This window comes from Bombina bombina, chromosome 5 (genome assembly GCF_027579735.1).
Source record: "Bombina bombina isolate aBomBom1 chromosome 5, aBomBom1.pri, whole genome shotgun sequence".
Taxonomy (NCBI): Eukaryota; Metazoa; Chordata; class Amphibia; order Anura; family Bombinatoridae; genus Bombina; species Bombina bombina.
In genome coordinates this window covers 478,411,005-478,432,171 of record NC_069503.1, presented here as the reverse complement: position 1 = coordinate 478,432,171, position 21,167 = coordinate 478,411,005, and the positions used below count along the sequence as shown (strand labels likewise).

The following is a 21,167-nucleotide window of genomic DNA, read 5'->3' as shown; positions in this document are numbered from 1 at the left end:
ACAAAAACATTAACCAGGAGATAGTCGTGCCTTCTTTGTGTCCGAATCCAGTTTCAAAGAAGGAACGTTTGTTGCACAATTTGGATGTAGTTCGTGCTCTAAAATTCTATTTAGATGCTACAAAGGATTTTAGACAAACATCTTCTTTGTTTGTTGTTTATTCTGGTAAAAGGAGAGGTCAAAAAGCAACTTCTACCTCTCTCTCTTTTTGGATTAAAAGCATCATCAGATTGGCTTACGAGACTGCCGACCGGCAGCCTCCTGAAAGAATCACAGCTCATTCCACTAGGGCTGTGGCTTCCACATGGGCCTTCAAGAACGAGGCTTCTGTTGATCAGATATGTAAGGCAGCGACTTGGTCTTCACTGCACACTTTTACTAAATTTTACAAATTTGATACTTTTGCTTCTTCTGAGGCTATTTTTGGGAGAAAGGTTTTGCAAGCCGTGGTGCCTTCCATCTAGGTGACCTGATTTGCTCCCTCCCTTCATCCGTGTCCTAAAGCTTTGGTATTGGTTCCCACAAGAAAGGATGACGCCGTGGACCGGACACACCTATGTTGGAGAAAACAGAATTTATATTTACCTGATAAATTACTTTCTCCAACGGTGTGTCCGGTCCACGGCCCGCCCTGGTTTTTTAATCAGGTCTGATAATTTATTTTCTTTAACTACAGTCACCACGGTATCATATGATTTCTCCTATGCAAATTTTCCTCCTTTACGTCGGTCGAATGACTGGGGAAGGCGGAGCCTAGGAGGGATCATGTGACCAGCTTTGCTGGGCTCTTTGCCATTTCCTGTTGGGGAGGAGAATATCCCACAAGTAAGGATGACGCCGTGGACCGGACACACCGTTGGAGAAAGTAATTTATCAGGTAAACATAAATTCTGTTTTTTTATTTTGAGTGGGCTTTTTTATTTTGATAGGGCTATTAGATTGTGTAATTTATTTTTTATTTTGGATAATTTCGATGTGGGCGGACGACAGATTAGGGGTTAATAATATTTTAATAGTGTTTGCGATACAGGAGGGCAGTGGTTTAGGGATTAATAACTTAAGCATAGTGGTGACGATGTCGGGGAGCAGCAGAATGGGGTAATGAATTGTATTAGTGTCGGCGATGTCGGAAGCGGCAGATTAGGGGTTAATAAATTTATTATAGTGTTTGCGATGTGGGAGAGCCTCGGTTTAGGGGTTAATAGGTCGTTGGGTATTGGTGTTTAGTGTACTTTATAACACTTTAGTTATGAGTTTTATGTTAGATTTGTAGCATAAAATTCATAACTACTGACTTTAGATGGCGGTATGGATCTTGTCATTTTAGGCTGTAACGCAGTTTTTATTGGCCTCACCGCAAAACTAGTAATGGCAGCGCTATGGGAATCCCACTAATAAACGTAATTTTTACGAGTGCAGTACTGACGTTGCGTTACAGGCTAAAAGGCTTGCGGTACACCTATACAAACAAGACTTGTAATGTCTGCGTTAGGGAAAACAATACTGAAATTTGATGTGTAATTGCAAAGACTGCAAAACGAATAAAATCAGCTTTCTCACAGAGGCGTGAAATGGTTTAGCAATTTAGGGGAAAATAGTTATAATATTTTCGAAATCTAATTTAAAAAAAATATATATATATATAGTATGTATATATGTATGAGTGTGTGTATGTGTGTGTGTATATATGTGTGTATATATATATATATATATATATATGCTGTGTATGTGTGTGTGTATGTGTATATATATATATATATATATATATATATATATATATATATATATATATATATATATATATATATATATATATATATATATATATATATGTGTGTGTATATATCACACCAAAAACAAAAATAAGGAATACATGATTTTATACACAAAATACAAATTTATTAACTGCAAATGTCTGACAAGACAAACAAATATATCCCACCTTATAGCAAATATCATTGCATTTATATTTGTAGCCTTATCGTCAGAATATTATCCCATATAGCAAAGACAAGCATTATCTGCTTGTCTTAATTAACCCTATAAGACGTCTTATTATTACATATCTTCCTCTACCATGGCCATTGGTATATGTTTTTAGTTAGTTTAAAGGGACATAATACTCATATGCTAAATCACTTGAAACTGATGCAGTATAACTGTAAAAAGCTGACAGGAAAATATCACCTAAGCATCTCTATGTAAAAAAGGAAGATATTTTACCTCACAATCTCCTCAGCTCAGCAGAGTAAGTTCTGTGTAAAAAGTTATACTCAGCTGCTCCCAGCTGCAGGTAAAAAAAATGAAGAAATGAACTGCAGCCAATCAGCATCAGCAGTGCTGAGGTCATGAACTCTTTTATGATCTCATGAGATTTGACTTAGCTCTCATGAGATTTCATAGTAAGCTTCCTTTACCTGATTGGTGAAATAATATGAGATTGCACGAGGCTCATCCTCTAAGCTGTCCTAGGACAGACATACTAATATGCTGCTTAGAAATCCTTTACAATGGGATGTGGCTACTGAGGAACTTTTGAGGTAAAATATCTTTCTTTTTTACATAGAAATGTTCAGGTGATATTTTCTAGTCAGATTTTTACAGCTATGCTGCATCATTTTCAAGTGTTTAAACATTTGGGTATTATGGCCCTTTAAGGTGGGATATATTTGTTTGTCTTGTCTTAGACATCTGCAGTTAATAAATTTGTATTTTGTGTATAAAATAATGTATTCCTGATCTTTGTTTTTGGTGTGATTGGATACCTCTACATATGTGGAATATCTATTTAGGTATTATAGTTTGAGATGGATAGTGCTGGCTAAGGAATCCTGTATTCTTTCTTTCTGTCTTTTTCTTATCTTATTTTCTACCTTATATGACATTTATTCCAATAAATGCTTCTTCCGATTCACCCTGTGACACATTATTGTAGAGGTCTCAGGTTTTTCTGTGCTTTTGTAAACATTCTGTACTTTTGTAAACATTTTATTATATCTTTTCATATGATAGCACTGAAGAATTTACACTTTTCTTAAACGTAAAGTAGTGAGTGTACAGCCTGTATAACAGTGTAAATTTGCTTTCCCCTCAAAATAACTCAACACACAGCCATTAATGTCTAAACAGTTGGCAACAAAAGTGAGTACACCCCTAAGTGGAAATGTCCAAATTGGGCCCAATTAGCCATTTTCCCTCCCCGGTGTCATGTAACTCATTAGTGTTACAAGGTCGCAGGTGTGTTAAATTTGTTATCGCTCTTCCACTCTCTCATACTGGTTACTGGAAGTTCAACATGTCCTGTGGTTCGATGAGACCAAGATAAATTTATTTGGTTCAGATGGTGTCAAGCGTGTGTCGCGGCAACCAGGTGAGGCGTACAAAGACAAGTGACTTGCCTACACTCAAGAATGGTGGTGGGAGTGTCATGGTCTGGGCCTGCATGAGTGCTGCCAGCACTGGGGAGCTACAGTTCATTTAGGAAACCATGAATGCCAACATGTACTGTGACATACTGAAGCAGAGCATGATCCCCTCCCTTCAGAGACTGGGCCGCAGGGCAGTATTCCAACATAACGACCCCAAACACACCTCCAAGACGACCACTGCCTTGCTAAAGAAGCTGAGGGTAAAGGTAATGGACTGGCCAAGTTTGTCTCCAGACCTAACCCTATTGAGCATCTGTGGGGCATCCTCAAACGGAAGGTGGGGGAATGGCAAGGTCTGTAACATCAACCAGCTCCGTCATGGAGGAGTGGAAAAGGACTCCAGTGGCAACCTGTAAAGCTCTCGTGGACTCCATGCCCAAGAGGGTTAAGGCAGTGCTAGAAAATAATGGTGGCCACACAAAATATTGACACTTTGGGCCCAGTTTGGACATTTCCACTTAGGGGTGAACTCACTTTTGTTGCCAACGGTTTAGACATTAAAGGGACACTGAACCCAAATTTTTTCTTTCGTGAGTCAGATAGAGCATACAATTTTAAGCAAATTTCTAATTTACTCCTATTATCATGTTTTCTTTATTCTTTTGCTATCTTTATTTTAAAAATAAGGCATCTAAACTTTTTTTTTTATTATTCAGACCTCTGGACAGCACTTTTTTATTGGTGGATGAATGTATCCACCAATCGGCAAGGACAACCATGGGGCCGGCATCTAAACTTACATTCTTGCATTTCAAGTAAAGATACCAAGAGAATGAAGAAAATTTGGTAATAGGAGTAAATTAGAAAGTTGCTTAAAATTGCATGCTGTATCTGAATCACAAAAGAAAAAACTTTTTGTTCAGACAGAGCATGTAATTTTAAGATCCTGTTTTAAATTCACTTTGATTATCAAATTGACTTTATTCTCTTGGTATCCGCTGTTAAAAAGCACAAATAAGTAGGCTCAGGAGAAGCAATGCACTACTAGGAGCTTGCTGGTAATGGATAACTACACACTTTTATCTCTTGTCATTGGCTTACCAGATGTGATCAGTTAGCTCCCAGTAGTGCATTGCTTATAATTTTATTACTATTGCTATATAAGCAATAGTGCAATAATAAAATGCTCTAACATATTACAGGATTTTCTGTTTGCACTTGTACGTTCCATTAAGTTATGAAGAGATTACTGGTAGTTGTCAAATTATTTTTTTTCATATAAGTGGTGAGAGTCCATGATCCATTACTCCTGGGAATTACCTTTCCTGACCACTAGGAGGAGGCAAAAATTCCCAAACTCCAAGAGCCCTATAAAACACCTCCCACCTCTATGGTAACTAGTCTTGTCTTTGCCTCTGCTCCAGATGTGGAAGGGGAAGGTGCTCCAGATGTGAAAGGGGACAGAGTTGAGGCCCAATTTTCCCCTCAGTGTGCTGCTGTTTGACAGAGGGATGTGTTGGGAGTATCGAGTAGTGGCGCCATTACACCATGTTAGGATATAGTCAAAAGCCTATCACAGATGACGCAGGGGCATGTCCTTTGCCTCCTCCTGTTGGGACGTTGGTATACCCCTGTTTCATTTCCTTTGCTGTTATGTTACAGCACTGTTTTTGGCTTTCAACTGGATTTTGTTATGTATTCCAGTAGTTGGTTCCCTTTGGGAAAGTACTATTTGCAATTTACTAAGGATTTCAGTTAAATGTCTAGTTTTGTTTGTTCATTGCTCTGGTTCTAGGAAAGGTCAGAAAGCTATGGCTGTTTATTTGATTCAGAAGGCAGTACAGCGGTCCCACCCCTTGCTCTCTCTCCCCCTCCCTTTTGTGCTCTCTCCCCCTCTCTTACTTGGAGCTGCGTCAATCTCCTCCTAAAGCAATTTACTGCTTATTCTACTAGGTCAGTTGCCACTTATTGGGTCTTTAAAATGAAGCCTCTTTAGATCAGATTTGTAAGGCGGCTACTTGGTCTTCATTGCATGGTTTTACTAAATTCTACCATCTTGATGCTTTTGCTTCTTCTGAAGCAGCTTTTGGTAGGAAAGTCCTTCAGGCTATATTTACTGGTTGATGTGCAACTTTTTTCTGTCTTTTGTTCTTGTTTTTTGCATAATAATAATAAAAAAGAAAATTATTGTATTTTAGTATATATCTTAGCTCTTACTAGTACTGTGAAAAAAAGAGTTGGGGGGGGGGGGGGAAAGAATAAAATTAAATGTCTAGTTAGATGATATATCATGCTGGTCCCACCCACATTACTTGTAGACTTCACTGCTTCGGTATTCGTTTCCCAGGAGTAATGGAAGGTGGACTCTCACCACCATTAGGAAAGAAAACATAATTTATGCTTAACTGAAAAATGTATTTCTTTCTGGTGGTAGTTTGTATTTTTTTAGGGACCCCTCTTTTCCCTGCTCCTTATTATTTGCTCTATTTCTCCTTTTTTCTACCTCTTTCTCGCTTGGCAAACTAGTTAACAAAGAGGTAGGAGGGGTTTTATAGGGCTCTTAGAGTTTGGGAATCTTTGCCTCCTCCCAGAAGTCAGGAATGATCATTCCATGGAGTAATGGATTGTGGACTCTCACCACAATTAATTTATCAGGTAAGCATAAATGTATTTATTTCTCTTGTTAAGTGTATCCAGTCCACGGATCATCCATTACTTATGGGATATTCTCCTTCCCAACAGGAAGTTGCAAGAGGATCACCCCAGCTTAGCTGCTATATAGCTCCTCCCCTAACTGCCATATCCAGTCATTCTCTTGCAACCCTCAACATAGATGGAGGTCGTGAGAGGAGTGTGGTGTTTTATACTTAATTAATTCTTCAATCAAAAGTTTGTTATTTTTGAATGGCACCGGAGTGTGCTGTTTTTTCTCAGGCAGTATTTGGAAGAAGAATCTGCCTGCGTTTTCTATGATCTTAGCAGAAGTAACTAAGATCCACTGGCTGTTCTCACACATTCTGAGGAGTGGGGTAACTTCAGAAAGGGAATAGCGTGTGGGGTCTCCTGCAACTAAGGTATGTGCAGTAAAATATTTTTCTAAGGAATGGAATTGACTAAGAAAATACTGCTGATACCGAAGTAATGTAAGTAAAGCCTTAAATGCAGCGAAAGCGACTGGTATCAGGCTTATTAATGTATGTGCAGTAAAATAATTTTCTAAGGAATGGAATTTGACTAAGAAAATGCTGCTAATACTGAAGTAATGTAGTAAAGCCTTAAATGCAGTAGAAGCGACTGGTATCAGGCTTATCAATAGAGATACATACTCTTTAAAAAAGGATGTTTAAAACGTTTGCTGGCATGTTTAATCGTTTTTTGAGGTGCATTGGTGATAAAACTTATTGGGGCATAATTTTTTCCACATGGCTGACTTATTTTCTGCATAGAAACAGTTAACTGAGGCTTCCCACTGTTGTAATAATGAGTGGGAGGGGCCTATTTTAGCGCTTTTTTGCGCAGTTAAAATTACAAAATGAATCATCCAGATTCCCTCAGCAGTCCCATGAATACTACAGGACATCTCTAAAGGGCTAAAAAGACTTCCAAAATCGTTTATAGGGAAGGTAATCCACAGCTCAGCTGTGGCAGTTTTGTTGTGTCTGTTTAAAAAACGTCTGTCGTTTTTTTTTATCTGCTTATTGCATTAAGGGGTTAATCATCCATTTGCAAGTGGGTGCAATGCTCTGCTGACCTGTTACATACACTGTAAAAATTTTGTTAGTGTAACTGCCTTTCTTTCATGTAATTAACAAGAGTCCATGAGCTAGTGACGTATGGGATATACATTCCTACCAGGAGGGGCAAAGTTTCCCAAACCTTAAAATGCCTATAAATACACCCCTCACCACACCCACAAATCAGTTTTACAAACTTTGCCTCCAAGGGAGGTGGTGAAGTAAGTTTGTGCTAGATTCTACGTTGATATGCGCTCCGCAGCAAGTTGGAGCCCGGTTTTCCTCTCAGCGTGCAGTGAATGTCAGAGGGATGTGAGGAGAGTATTGCCTATTGAATGCAGTGATCTCCTTCTACGGGGTCTATTTCATAAGGTTCTCTGTTATCGGTCGTAGAGATTCATCTCTTACCTCCCTTTTCAGATCGACGATATACTCTTATATTTACCATTTCCTCTACTGATTCTCGTTTCAGTACTGGTTTGGCTTTCTACAAACATGTAGATGAGTGTCCTGGGGTAAGTAAGTCTTATTTTCTGTGACACTCTAAGCTATGGTTGGGCACTTTATTTATAAAGTTCTAAATATATGTATTCAAACATTTATTTGCCTTGACTCAGAATGTTCAACTTTCCTTATTTCCAGACAGTCAGTTTCATATTTGGGATTATGCTTTAATTATCATATTTTTTCTTACCTCAAAAATTTGACTTTTTTCCCTGTGGGCTGTTAGGCTCGCGGGGGCTGAAAATGCTTCATTTTATTGCGTCATTCTTGGCGCGGACTTTTTTGGCGCAAAAATTCTTTTCCGTTTCCGGCGTCATACGTGTCGCCGGAAGTTGCGTCATTTTTGACGTTATTTTGCGCCAAAAATGTCGGCGTTCCGGATGTGGCGTCATTTTTGGCGCCAAAAGCATTTAGGCGCCAAATAATGTGGGCGTCTTATTTGGCGCCAAAAAATATGGGCGTCGCTTTTGTCTCCACATTATTTCAGTCTCATTTTTCATTTGCTTCTGGTTGCTAGAAGCTTGATGTTTGGCATTTTTTTCCCATTCCTGAAACTGTCTTATAAGGAATTTGATCTATTTTGCTTTATATGTTGTTTTTTCTCTTACATATTGCAAGATGTCTCACGTTGCATCTGAGCCAGAAGATACTACAGGAAAACCTCTGCCTGCTGGATCTACCAAAGCTAAGTGTATCTGCTGTAAACTTTTGGTAGCTATTCCTCCAGCTGTTGTTTGTATTAAATGTCATGACAAACTTGTTAATGCAGATAATATTTCCTTTAGTGATGTACCATTGCCTGTTGCAGTTCCCTCAACATCTAAGGTGCAGAATGTTCCTGATAACATAAGAGATTTTGTTTCTGAATCCATAAAGAAGGCTTTGTCTGTTATTTCTCCTTCTAGTAAACGTAAAAAGTCTTTTAAATCTTCTCTCTCTACAGATGAATTTTTAAATGAACACCATCATTCTGATTCTTTGGACTCTTCTGGTTCAGAGGATTCTGTCTCAGAGATTGATGCTGATAAATCTTCATATTTATTTAAGATGGAATTTATTCGCTCTTTGCTTAAAGAAGTACTAATTGCTTTAGAAATAGAGGATTCTAGTCCTCTTGATACTAATTCTATACGTTTGGATAAGGTTTTTAAAGCTCCTGCGGTTATTCCAGAAGTCTTTCCTGTTCCTAATGCTATTTCTGCAGTAATTGCTAAGGAATGGGATAGATTGGGTAATTCATTTACTCCTTCTAAACGTTTTAAGCAATTATATCCTGTTCCGCCTGACAGGTTAGAATTTTGGGACAAAATCCCTAAAGTTGATGGGGCTATTTCTACCCTTGCTAAACGTACTACCATTCCTACATCAGATGGTACCTCGTTTAAGGACCCTTTAGATAGAAAAATTGAATCTTTTCTAAGAAAAGCTTATCTATGTTCAGGTAATCTTCTTAGACCTGCTATATCATTGGCTGATGTTGCTGCAGCTTCAACTTTTTGGTTGGAAACTCTAGCGCAACAAGTAACAAATCGTGATTCTCATGATATTATTATTCTTCTCCAGCATGCTAATAATTTCATCTGTGATGCCATTTTTGATATTATTAGAGTTGATGTTAGATTTATGTCTCTGGCTATCTTAGCCAGAAGAGCTTTATGGCTTAAGACTTGGAATGCTGATATGGCTTCTAAATCAACTCTACTTTCCATTTCTTTCCAGGGAAACAAATTATTTGGTTCTCAGTTGGATTCTATTATTTCAACTGTTACTGGTGGGAAAGGAACTTTTTTACCACAGGATAAAAAGTCTAAAGGTAAAAACAGGGCTAACAATCGTTTTCGTTCCTTTCGTTTCAACAAAGAACAAAAGCCTGATCCTTCGTCCTCAGGAGCAGTTTCAGTTTGGAAACCATCTCCAGTCTGGAATAAATCCAAGCCTGCTAGAAAGGCAAAGCCTGCTTCTAAGTTCACATGAAGGTACGGCCCTCATTCCAGTTCAGCTGGTAGGGGGCAGGTTACGTTTTTTCAAAGAAATTTGGATCAATTCTGTTCACAATCTTTGGATTCAGAACATTGTTTCAGAAGGGTACAGAATTGGTTTCAAGATGAGACCTCCTGCAAAGAGATTTTTTCTTTCCCATGTCCCAGTAAATCCAGTGAAAGCTCAAGCATTTCTGAATTGTGTTTCAGATCTAGAGTTGGCTGGAGTAATTATGCCAGTTCCAGTTCCGGAACAGGGGATGGGGTTTTATTCAAATCTCTTCATTGTACCAAAGAAGGAGAATTCCTTCAGACCAGTTCTGGATCTAAAATTATTGAATCGTTATGTAAGGATACCAACGTTCAAGATGGTAACTGTAAGGACTATATTGCCTTTTGTTCAGCAAGGGAATTATATGTCCACAATAGATTTACAGGATGCATATCTGCATATTCCGATTCATCCAGATCATTATCAGTTCCTGAGATTCTCTTTTCTAGACAAGCATTACCAATTTGTGGCTCTACCGTTTGGCCTTGCTACAGCTCCAAGAATTTTCACAAAGATTCTCGGTGCCCTTCTGTCTGTAATCAGAGAACAGGGTATTGTGGTATTTCCTTATTTGGACGATATCTTGGTACTTGCTCCGTCTTTACATTTAGCAGAGTCTCATACGAATCGACTTGTGTTGTTTCTTCAAGATCATGGTTGGAGGATCAATTTACCAAAAAGTTCTTTGATTCCTCAAACAAGGGTAACCTTTCTGGGTTTCCAGATAGATTCAGTGTCCATGACTTTGTCTTTAACAGACAAGAGACGTCTAAAATTGATTACAGCCTGTCGAAACCTTCAGTCTCAATCATTCCCTTCGGTAGCCTTATGCATGGAAATTCTAGGTCTTATGACTGCTGCATCGGACGCGATCCCCTTTGCTCGTTTTCACATGCGACCTCTTCAGCTCTGTATGCTGAACCAATGGTGCAGGGATTACACGAAGATATATCAATTAATATCTTTAAAACCGATTGTTCGGCACTCTCTAACGTGGTGGACAGATCACCATCGTTTAATTCAGGGGGCTTCTTTTGTTCTTCCGACCTGGACTGTAATTTCAACAGATGCAAGTCTCACAGGTTGGGGAGCTGTGTGGGGATCTCTGACGGCACAAGGAGTTTGGGAATCTCAGGAGGTGAGATTACCGATCAATATCTTGGAACTCCGTGCAGTTTTCAGAGCTCTTCAGTTTTGGCCTCTTCTGAAGAGAGAATCGTTCATTTGTTTTCAGACAGACAATGTCACAACTGTGGCATACATCAATCATCAAGGAGGGACTCACAGTCCTCTGGCTATGAAAGAAGTATCTCGAATTTTGGTTTGGGCGGAATCCAGCTCCTGTCTAATCTCTGCGGTTCATATCCCAGGTGTAGACAATTGGGAAGCGGATTATCTCAGTCGCCAAACGTTGCATCCGGGCGAATGGTGTCTTCACCCAGAGGTATTTCTTCAGATTGTTCAAATGTGGGGGCTCCCAGAGATAGATCTGATGGCCTCTCATCTAAACAAGAAACTTCCCAGGTATCTGTCCAGATCCCGGGATCCTCAGGCGGAGGCAGTGGATGCATTATCACTTCCTTGGAAGTATCATCCTGCCTATATCTTTCCGCCTCTAGTTCTTCTTCCAAGAGTAATCTCCAAGATTCTGAGGGAATGCTCGTTTGTTCTGCTAATAGCTCCGGCATGGCCTCACAGGTTTTGGTATGCGGATCTTGTCCGGATGGCATCTTGCCAACCATGGACTCTTCCGTTAAGACCAGACCTTCTGTCTCAAGGTCCTTTTTTCCATCCGGATCTGAAATCCTTAAATTTAAAGGTATGGAGATTGAACGCTTGATTCTTGGTCATAGAGGTTTATCTGACTCCGTGATTAATACTATGTTACAGGCTCGTAAATCTGTATCTCGAGAGATATATTATAGAGTCTGGAAGACTTATATTTCTTGGTGTCTTTCTCATCATTTTTCTTGGCATTCTTTTAGAATACCGAGAATTTTACAGTTTCTTCAGGATGGTTTAGATAAGGGTTTGTCCGCGAGTTCTTTGAAAGGACAAATCTCCGCTCTTTCTGTTCTTTTTCACAGAAAGATTGCTATTCTTCCTGATATTCATTGTTTTGTACAAGCTTTGGTTCGTATAAAACCTGTCATTAAGTCAATTTCTCCTCCATGGAGTTTGAATTTGGTTTTGGGAGCTCTTCAAGCTCCTCCGTTTGAACCTATGCATTCATTGGACATTAAATTACTTTCTTGGAAAGTTTTGTTCCTTTTGGCCATCTCTTCTGCTAGAAGAGTTTCTGAATTATCTGCTCTTTCGTGTGAGTCTCCTTTTCTGATTTTTCATCAGGATAAGGCGGTGTTGCGAACTTCTTTTGAATTTTTACCTAAAGTTGTGAATTCCAACAACATTAGTAGAGAAATTGTGGTTCCTTCATTATGTCCTAATCCTAAGAATTCTAAGGAGAAATCATTGCATTCTTTGGATGTTGTTAGAGCTTTGAAATATTATGTTGAAGCTACGAAATCTTTTCGTAAGACTTCTAGTCTATTTGTTATCTTTTCCGGTTCTAGGAAAGGCCAGAAAGCTTCTGCCATTTCTTTGGCATCTTGGTTGAAATCTTTAATTCATCTTGCCTATGTTGAGTCGGGTAAAATTCCGCCTCAAAGAATTACAGCTCATTCTACTAGGTCAGTTTCTACTTCCTGGGCGTTTAGGAATGAAGCTTCGGTTGACCAGATCTGCAAAGCAGCAACTTGGTCCTCTTTGCATACTTTTACTAAATTCTACCATTTTGATGTATTTTCTTCTTCTGAAGCAGTTTTTGGTAGAAAAGTTCTTCAGGCAGCGGTTTCAGTTTGAATCTTCTGCTTATGTTTTTTGTTAAACTTTATTTTGGGTGTGGATTATTTTCAGCAGGAATTGGCTGTCTTTATTTTATCCCTCCCTCTCTAGTGACTCTTGTGTGGAAAGATCCACATCTTGGGTAGTCATTATCCCATACGTCACTAGCTCATGGACTCTTGTTAATTACATGAAAGAAAACATAATTTATGTAAGAACTTACCTGATAAATTCATTTCTTTCATATTAACAAGAGTCCATGAGGCCCACCCTTTTTTGTGGTGGTTATGATTTTTTTGTATAAAGCACAATTATTCCAATTCCTTATTTTATATGCTTCGCACTTTTTTTCTTATCACCCCACTTCTTGGCTATTCGTTAAACTGATTTGTGGGTGTGGTGAGGGGTGTATTTATAGGCATTTTAAGGTTTGGGAAACTTTGCCCCTCCTGGTAGGAATGTATATCCCATACGTCACTAGCTCATGGACTCTTGTTAATATGAAAGAAATGAATTTATCAGGTAAGTTCTTACATAAATTATGTTTTTTTCACTGTTATTTCAAATTATGTCAAAATTTGTTTCTCTTAAAGGCACAGTAACATTTTTTATATTGCTTGTTAACTTGCTTTAAAGTGTTTTCCAAGCTTGCTAGTCTCATTGCTAGTCTGTACAAACATGTCTGAAACAGAGGATACTTGTTCATTATGTTTAAAAGCCATGGTGGAGCCCCATAGGAGAATGTGTACTAAATGTATTGATTTCACCTTAAACAGTAAAGATCAGTCTTTATCTATAAAAGAATTGTCACCAGAGGGGTCTGTCGAGGGGGAAGTTATGCCGACTAACTCTCCCCACATGTCGGACCCTTCGCCTCCCGCTCAAGGGACGCACGCTAATATGGCGCCAAGTACATCAGGGATGCCCATAGCGATTACTTTGCAGGACATGGCTGCAATCATGAATAATACCCTGTCAGAGGTATTATCCAGATTGCCTGAATTGAGAGGCAAGCGCGATAGCTCTGGGGTTAGACGAGATACAGAGCGCGTAGATGCTGTAGAGCCATGTCTGATACTGCGTCACAATATGCAGAACCTGAGGACGGAGAGCTTCAGTCTGTGGGTGACGTCTCTGATTCGGGGAGACCTGATTCAGAGATTTCTAATTCTAAATTTAAGCTTGAGAACCTCCGTGTATTGCTTGGGGAGGTATTAGCTTCTCTGAATGACTGTGACACAATTGCAGTGCCAGAGAAATTGTGTAGGCTGGATAAATACTATGCAGTGCCGGTGAGTACTGATGTTTTTCCAATACCTAAAAGGCTTACAGAAATTATTAGTAAGGAATGGGATAGGCCCGGTGTGTCCTTGTCCCCACCTCCTATATTTAGAAAAATGTTTCCAATAGATGCCACTACACGGGACTTATGGCAGACTGTCCCTAAGGTGGAGGGAGCAGTTTCTACTTTAGCAAAGCATACCACTATCCCGGTTGAGGACAGTTGTGCTTTTTCAGATCCAATGGATAAAAAATTGGAGGGTTACCTTAAGAAAATGTTTATTCAACAAGATTTTATTTTACAGCCACTTGAATGCATTGCGCCTGTCACTGCTGCGGCGGCATTCTGGTTTGAGGCCCTGGAAGAGGCCATCCATACAGCTCCGTTGACTGAAATTGTTGACAAGCTTAGAACTCTTAAGCTAGCTAACTCATTTGTTTCTGATGCCATTGTTCATTTGACTAAACTAACGGCTAAGAATTCAGGATTCGCCATCCAGGCGCGTAGGGCGCTATGGCTCAAATCCTGGTCAGCTGATGTGACTTCAAAGTCTAAATTACTCAACATTCCTTTCAAGGGGCAGACCTTATTCGGGCCTGGTTTGAAAGAAATTATTGCTGACATTACTGGAGGTAAGGGTCATATCCTTCCGCAGGACAGGGCCAAATCAAAGGCCAAACAGTCTAATTTTCGTGCCTTTCGAAATTCCAAGGCAGGTGCAGCATCAACTTCCTCCGCTTCAAGATAAGAGGAACTTTTGCTCAATCTAAGCAGGCCTGGAAACCTAACCAGTCCTGGAACAAAGGCAAGCAGGCCAGAAAGCCTGCTGCTGCCTCTAAGACAGCATGAAGGAACGGCCCCCTATCCGGCGACGGATCTAGTAGGGGGCAGACTTTTTCTCTGCGCCCAGGCGTGGGCAAGAGATGTTCAGGATCCCTGGGCGTTGGAGATCATATCTCAGGGATATCTTCTGGACTTCAAAGCTTCCCCTCCACAAGGGAGATTTCATCTTTCAGGGTTATCTGCAAATCAGATAAAGAAAGAGGCATTCCTACGCTGTGTGCAAGACCTCCTAGTAATGGGAGTGATCCATCCAGTTCCGCGGACGGAACAAGGACAGGGTTTTTATTCAAATCTGTTTGTGGTTCCCAAAAAAAGAGGGAACCTTCAGACCAATTTTGGATCTAAAGATCTTAAACAAATTCCTCAGAGTTCCAGCTTTCAAAATGGAAACTATTCGGACCATCCTACCCATGATCCAAGAGGGTCAGTACATGACCACAGTGGACTTAAAGGATGCCTACCTTCACATACCGATTCACAAAGATCATCATCGGTTCCTAAGGTTTGCCTTTCTAGACAGGCATTACCAATTTGTAGCTCTTCCCTTCGGGTTGGCTATAGCCCCGAGAACCTTTACGAAGGTTCTGGGCTCACTTCTGGCGGTTCTAAGACCGCGAGGCATAGCGGTGGCTCCGTATCTAGACGACATCCTGATACAGGCGTCAAGCCTTCAAATTGCCAAGTCTCATACAGAGATAGTTCTGGCATTTCTGAGATCGCACGGGTGGAAAGTGAACGAGGAAAAGAGTTCTCTATCCCCACTCACAAGAGTCTCCTTCTTAGGGACTCTTATAGATTCTGTAGAGATGAAAATTTACCTGACGGTGTCCAGGTTATCAAAGCTTCTAAATGCTTGCCGTATTCTTCATTCCATTCCGCGCCCTTTGGTGGCTCAGTGTATGGAGGTGATCGGCTTAATGGTAGCGGCAATGGACATAGTGCCATTTGCGCGCCTACATCTCAGACCGCTGCAATTATGCATGCTAAGTCAGTGGAATAGGGATTACACAGATATGTCCCCTCTGCTAAATCTGGATCTAGAGACCAGAGATTCTCTTCTCTGGTGGTTGTCTCGGGTCCACCTGTCCAAGGGTATGACCTTTCGCAGGTCAGATTGGAAGATGCCAGCCGTCTAGGTTGGGGTGCAGTCTGGAACTCCCTGAAGGCACAGGGATCGTGGACTCAGGAGGAGAAACTCCTTCCGTTAAATATTCTGGAGTTAAGAGCAATATTCAATGCTCTTCTGGCTTGGCCTCAGTTAGCAACACTGAGGTTCATCAGATTTCAGTCGGACAATATCACGACTGTGGCTTACATCAACCATCAAGGGGGAACCAGGAGTTCCCTAGTGATGATAGAAGTCTCAAAAATAATTCGCTGGGCAGAGACTCACTCTTGCCACCTGTCAGCAATCCATATCCCAGACGTGGAGAACTGGGAGGCGGATTTTCTAAGTCGTCAGACTTTTCACCCGGGGGAGTGGGAACTCCATCCGGAGGTGTTTGCTCAGTTGATTCATTGTTGGGGCAAACCAGAGTTGGATCTCATGGACTGATAGATGCTCTAGCAGCGCCTTGGTTCTTCAACCTGGCTTATGTGTTTCCACGGTTTCCTCTTCTCCAAGAGGGTTGGATAAAGGATTATCAGCTAGTTCCTTAAAGGGACAGATTTCTGCTCTGTCTATTCTTTTGCACAAGCGTCTGGCAGAAGTTCCAGACGTCCAGGCATTTTGTCAGGCTTTGGTTAGAATTAAGCCTGTGTTTAAATCTGTTGCTCCCCCATGGAGCTTAAACTTGGTTCTTAAAGTTCTTCAAGGAGTTCCGTTTGAACCCCTTCATTCCATTGATATTAAGCTTTTATCTTGGAAAGTTCTGTTTTGATGGCTATTTCCTCGGCTCGGAGAGTCTCTGAGCTATCTGCCTTACAATGTGATTCTCCTTATCTGATTTTTCATGCAGACAAGGTAGTTCTGCGTACCAAACCTGGGTTTTTACCTAAGGTGGTTTCTAACAAGAATATCAATCAAGAGATTGTTGTTCCATCATTGTGTCCTAATCCTTCTTCAAAGAAGGAACGTCTTTTACATAATCTGGACGTAGTCCGTGCCTTGAAGATTTACTTACAAGCTACTAAAGATTTTCGTCCAACATCTTTCCTGTTTGTCATTTATTCTGGACAGAGGAGAGGTCAAAAAGCTTCGGCAACCTCTTTCCTTTTGGCTTCGGAGTTTTATATGCCTAGCCTATGAGACTGCTGGACAGCAGCCCCCTGAAAGAATTACAGCTCATTCTACTAGAGCTGTGGCTTCCTCCTGGGCCTTTAAAAATGAGGCCTCTGAACAGATTTGCAAGGCTGCGACTTGGTCTTCGCTTCACACTTTTTCAAAATTTTTACAAATTTGATACTTTTGCTTCTTCTGAGGCTGTTTTTGGGAGAAAGGTTCTACAGGCAGTGGTTCCTTCCGTTTAAGTTCCTGCCTTGTCCCTCCCATCATCCGTGTACTTTAGCTTTGGTATTGGTATCCCATAAGTAATGGATGATCCGTGGACTGGATACACTTATCAAGAGAAAACATAATTTATGCTTACCTGATAAATTTATTTCTCTTGTAGTGTATCCAGTCCACGGCCCGCCCTGTCATTTTAAGGCAGGTATAAAATTTTATTAAACTACAGTCACCACTGCACCCTATGGTTTCTCCTTTCTCTGTTTGTTTCGGTCGAATGACTGGATATGGCAGTTAGGGGAGGAGCTATATAGCAGCTCTGCTGGGGTGATCCTCTTGCAACTTCCTGTTGGGAAGGAGAATATCCCATAAGTAATGGATGATCCGTGGACTGGATACACTACAAGAGAAATACATTTATCAGGTAAGCATAAATTATGTTTTTTTGAGGCACAAACAATACAGAAATCCCTATGATAAAATTCATTTATGTAACCTTAATATTCTATGATTGTATATACATTTTGAAATACCTGTTTTTTCTTTCTGTCAGGCATTAAATTTGATTGCACAAAAGGAGTCTGTTCTAAAGTATATGGTAAGTTTTCAGATATGTCAATTCCCTGTTATAAGAAGGCAAAGCACTAAATAGGCTTTCTGTACTGTTGCCATAGATAATTTATTGTGCATTTTCTGTGCAACTGTAAAATTACAAATCAAGTTTGTATAGTGAAGTGCAACTAAATGATCAAATACATAAACAATATAATTGAAAATCAAATATCTTGATGGCACTGATGGTTTTAAATGATTCTAAGAAATGTTAATAAATGATTACGAGGGAAGGTTTAGTGTAAGGTTATAGCACTCTTCAGTTTTATTTGTAAGTAAATTCTGTTCTCTTTAGTATCTACAGTGTGACTACGTAGATTATCAAATTGTTTCTGTGCCACTTTTGATGTTGATACAGCTAGTGAGCCAACCGGGAGCAGGCTTACATGCATATGCTCCAATCACTAGCAGGTATTCTCATCCTAAACAGAATGTTCCAGGAGTGCAGCTTTGACTACAATGTTTAACCCATTTGAAGATGTTTAACACATAGTGAAGGAAGGAATTGGTTTAAAAATAAAATGTTCCTTAAAGGGACATGAAACCCAAATTTTTTCTTACACGATTCAGAAAGAGCATGCAATTTTAAACAACTTTCGAATTTACTTCTATTATTTAATTTGCTTCCTTCTCTTGTTTTCCTTTGCTGAAAGGTGTATCTAAGTAAGCTCAGGAGCAGCAAAGAACAAAGGCCTAGATTTGGAGTTTGGCGTTAGCCGTGAAAACCAGCGTTAGAGGCTCCTAACGCTGGTTTTAGGCTACCTCCGGTATTTGGAGTCACTCAAAATAGGGTCTAACGCTCACTTTTCAGCCGCGACTTTTCCATACCGCAGATCCCCTTACGTAAATTGCGTATCCTATCCTATGGGATTTTTCTAACTCCGGTATTTAGAGTTGTGTCTGAAGTGAGCGTTAGACATCTAACAACAAAACTCCAGCCGCAGGAAAAAAGTCAGTAGTTAAGAGCTTTCTGGGCTAACGCCGGTTTATAAAGCTCTTAACTACTGTGCTCTAAAGTACACTAACACCCATAAACTACCTATGTACCCCTAAACCGAGGTCCCCCCACATCGCCGCCACTCGATTAAATTTTTTTAACCCCTAATCTGCCGACCGCCACCTACGTTATACTTATGTACCCCTAATCTGCTGCCCCTAACACCGCCGACCCCTATATTATATTTATTAACCCCTAACCTGCCCCCCACAACGTCGCCGCCAGCTACCTACAATAATTAACCCCTAATCTGCCGACCGCAAAGCGCCGCCACCTACGTTATATTTATGTACCCCTAATCTGCTGCCCCTAACACCGCCGACCCCTATATTATATTTATTAACCCCTAATCTGCCCCCCTCAACGTCGCCTCCACCTGCCTACACTTATTAACCCCTAATCTGCCGAGCGGACCGCACCGCTCCGCTATTATTATAAAGTTATTAACCCCTAATCCGCCTCACTCACCCTATAATAAATAGTATTAACCCCTAATCTGCCCTCCCTAACATCGCCGACACCTAACTTCAAACATTAACCCCTAATCTGCCGACTGGAGCTCACCGCTATTCTAATAAATGTATTAACCCCTAAAGCTAACCCTAACACTAACACCCCCCTAAATTAAATATAATTTTAATCTAACGAAATTAATTAACTCTTATTAAATAAATTATTCCTATTTAAAGCTAAATACTTACCTGTAAAATAAATCCTAATATAGCTACAATATAAATTATAATTATATTATAGCTATTTTAGGATTAATATTTATTTTACAGGTAACTTTGTATTTATTTTAACCAGGTACAATAGCTATTAAATAGTTAAGAACTATTTAATAGCTAAAATAGTTAAAATAATTACAAAATTACCTGTAAAATAAATCCTAACCTAAGTTACAATTAAACCTAACACTACACTATCAATAAATTAATTAAATAAACTACCTACAATTACCTACAATTAACCTAACACTACACTATCAATAAATTAATTAAATACAATTCCTACAAATAAATACAATTAAATAAACTAGCTAAAGTACAAAAAATAAAAAAGAACTAAGTTACAAAAAATAAAAAAATATTTACAAACATAAGAAAAATATTACAACAATTTTAAACTAATTACATCTACTCTAAGCCCCCTAATAAAATAACAAAGCCCCCCAAAATAAAAAAATGCCCTACCCTTTTCTAAATTACTAAAGTTCAAAGCTCTTTTACCTTACCAGCCCTGAACAGGGCCCTTTGCGGGGCATGCCCCAAGAAGTTCAGTTCTTTTGCCTGTAAAAAAAAAACATAACAGCCCCCCAACATTACAACCCACCACCCACATACCCCTAATCTAACCCAAACCCCCCTTAAATAAACCTAACACTAAGCCCCTGTAGATCATCCTACCTTGTCTTCACCTCACCGGGTATCACACCGATCCAATCAGAATCAAGTTCAATCCGATTGGCTGATCCAATCAGCCAATCAGATTGAGCTTGCATTCTATTGGCTGATCGGAACAGCCAATAGAATGCGAGCTCAATCTGATTGGCTGATTGGATCAGCCAATCGGATTGAACTTGATTCTGATTGGCTGATTCCATCAGCCAATCAGAATATTCCTACCTTAATTCCGATTGGCTGATAGAATCCTATCAGCCAATCGGAATTCGAGGGACGCCATCTTGGATGACGTCCCTTAAAGGAACCGTCATTCGGCTAGTAGGCGTCGGGAGAAGAGGATGTTCCGCGTCGGAGGTCTGCAAGATGGATCCGGAAGAAAGAAGATTGAAGATGCCGTTGATAGAAGACTTCATCCGGATCATGGACCTCTTCAGCTCCCGCTTGGATGAAGACTTCATCCGGATCATGGACCTCTTCAGCTCCCGCTTGGATGAAGACTTCAGCCGGATCATGGACCTCTTCAGCCCCCCGCTTGGGCTTGGATCAGGACATCGGAGGAGCTCTTCAGGACGGATCGGTGAACCTGGTATGGTGAAGATAAGGTAGGAAGATCTTCAGGGGCTTAGTGTTAGGTTTATTTAAGGGGGGTTTGGGTTAGATTAGGGGTATGTGGGTGGTGGGTTGTAATGTTGGGGGGGGGTTATTGTATGTTTATTTTTTTACAGGCAAAAGAGCTGAATTCTTTGGGGCATGCCCCGCAAAGGGCCCTGTTCAGGGCTGGTAAGGTAAAAGAGCTTTGAACTGTAGTAATTTAGAATAGGGTAGGGCATTTTTTATTTTGGGGGTCTTTGTTATTTTATTAGGGGGCTTAGAGTAGGTGTAATTAGTTTAAAATTGTTGTAATATTTTTCTTATGTTTGTAAATATTTTTTTATTTTTTGTACTTTAGTTAGTTTATTTCATTGTAGTTATTTGTAGGAATTGTATTTAATTTATTTATTGATAGTGTAGTGTTAGGTTTAATTGTAGGTATTGTATTTAATTAATTTAATGATAGTATAGTGTTAGGTTTAATTGTAACTTAGGTTAGGATTTATTTTACA

At 39.9% G+C, this 21,167-nt stretch overlaps 1 protein-coding gene across 1 annotated transcript in view; it reads left to right on the top strand.

Moving 5' to 3' along the window:
• LOC128661517 (uncharacterized) overlaps window positions 1-21,167 on the top strand; it is a 216,277-nt gene that overhangs the window by 125,082 nt on the left and 70,028 nt on the right. The window contains 1 exon segment of the mRNA XM_053715767.1: window positions 17,606-17,650. Coding sequence (XP_053571742.1) covers window positions 17,606-17,650 — 45 coding nt within the window.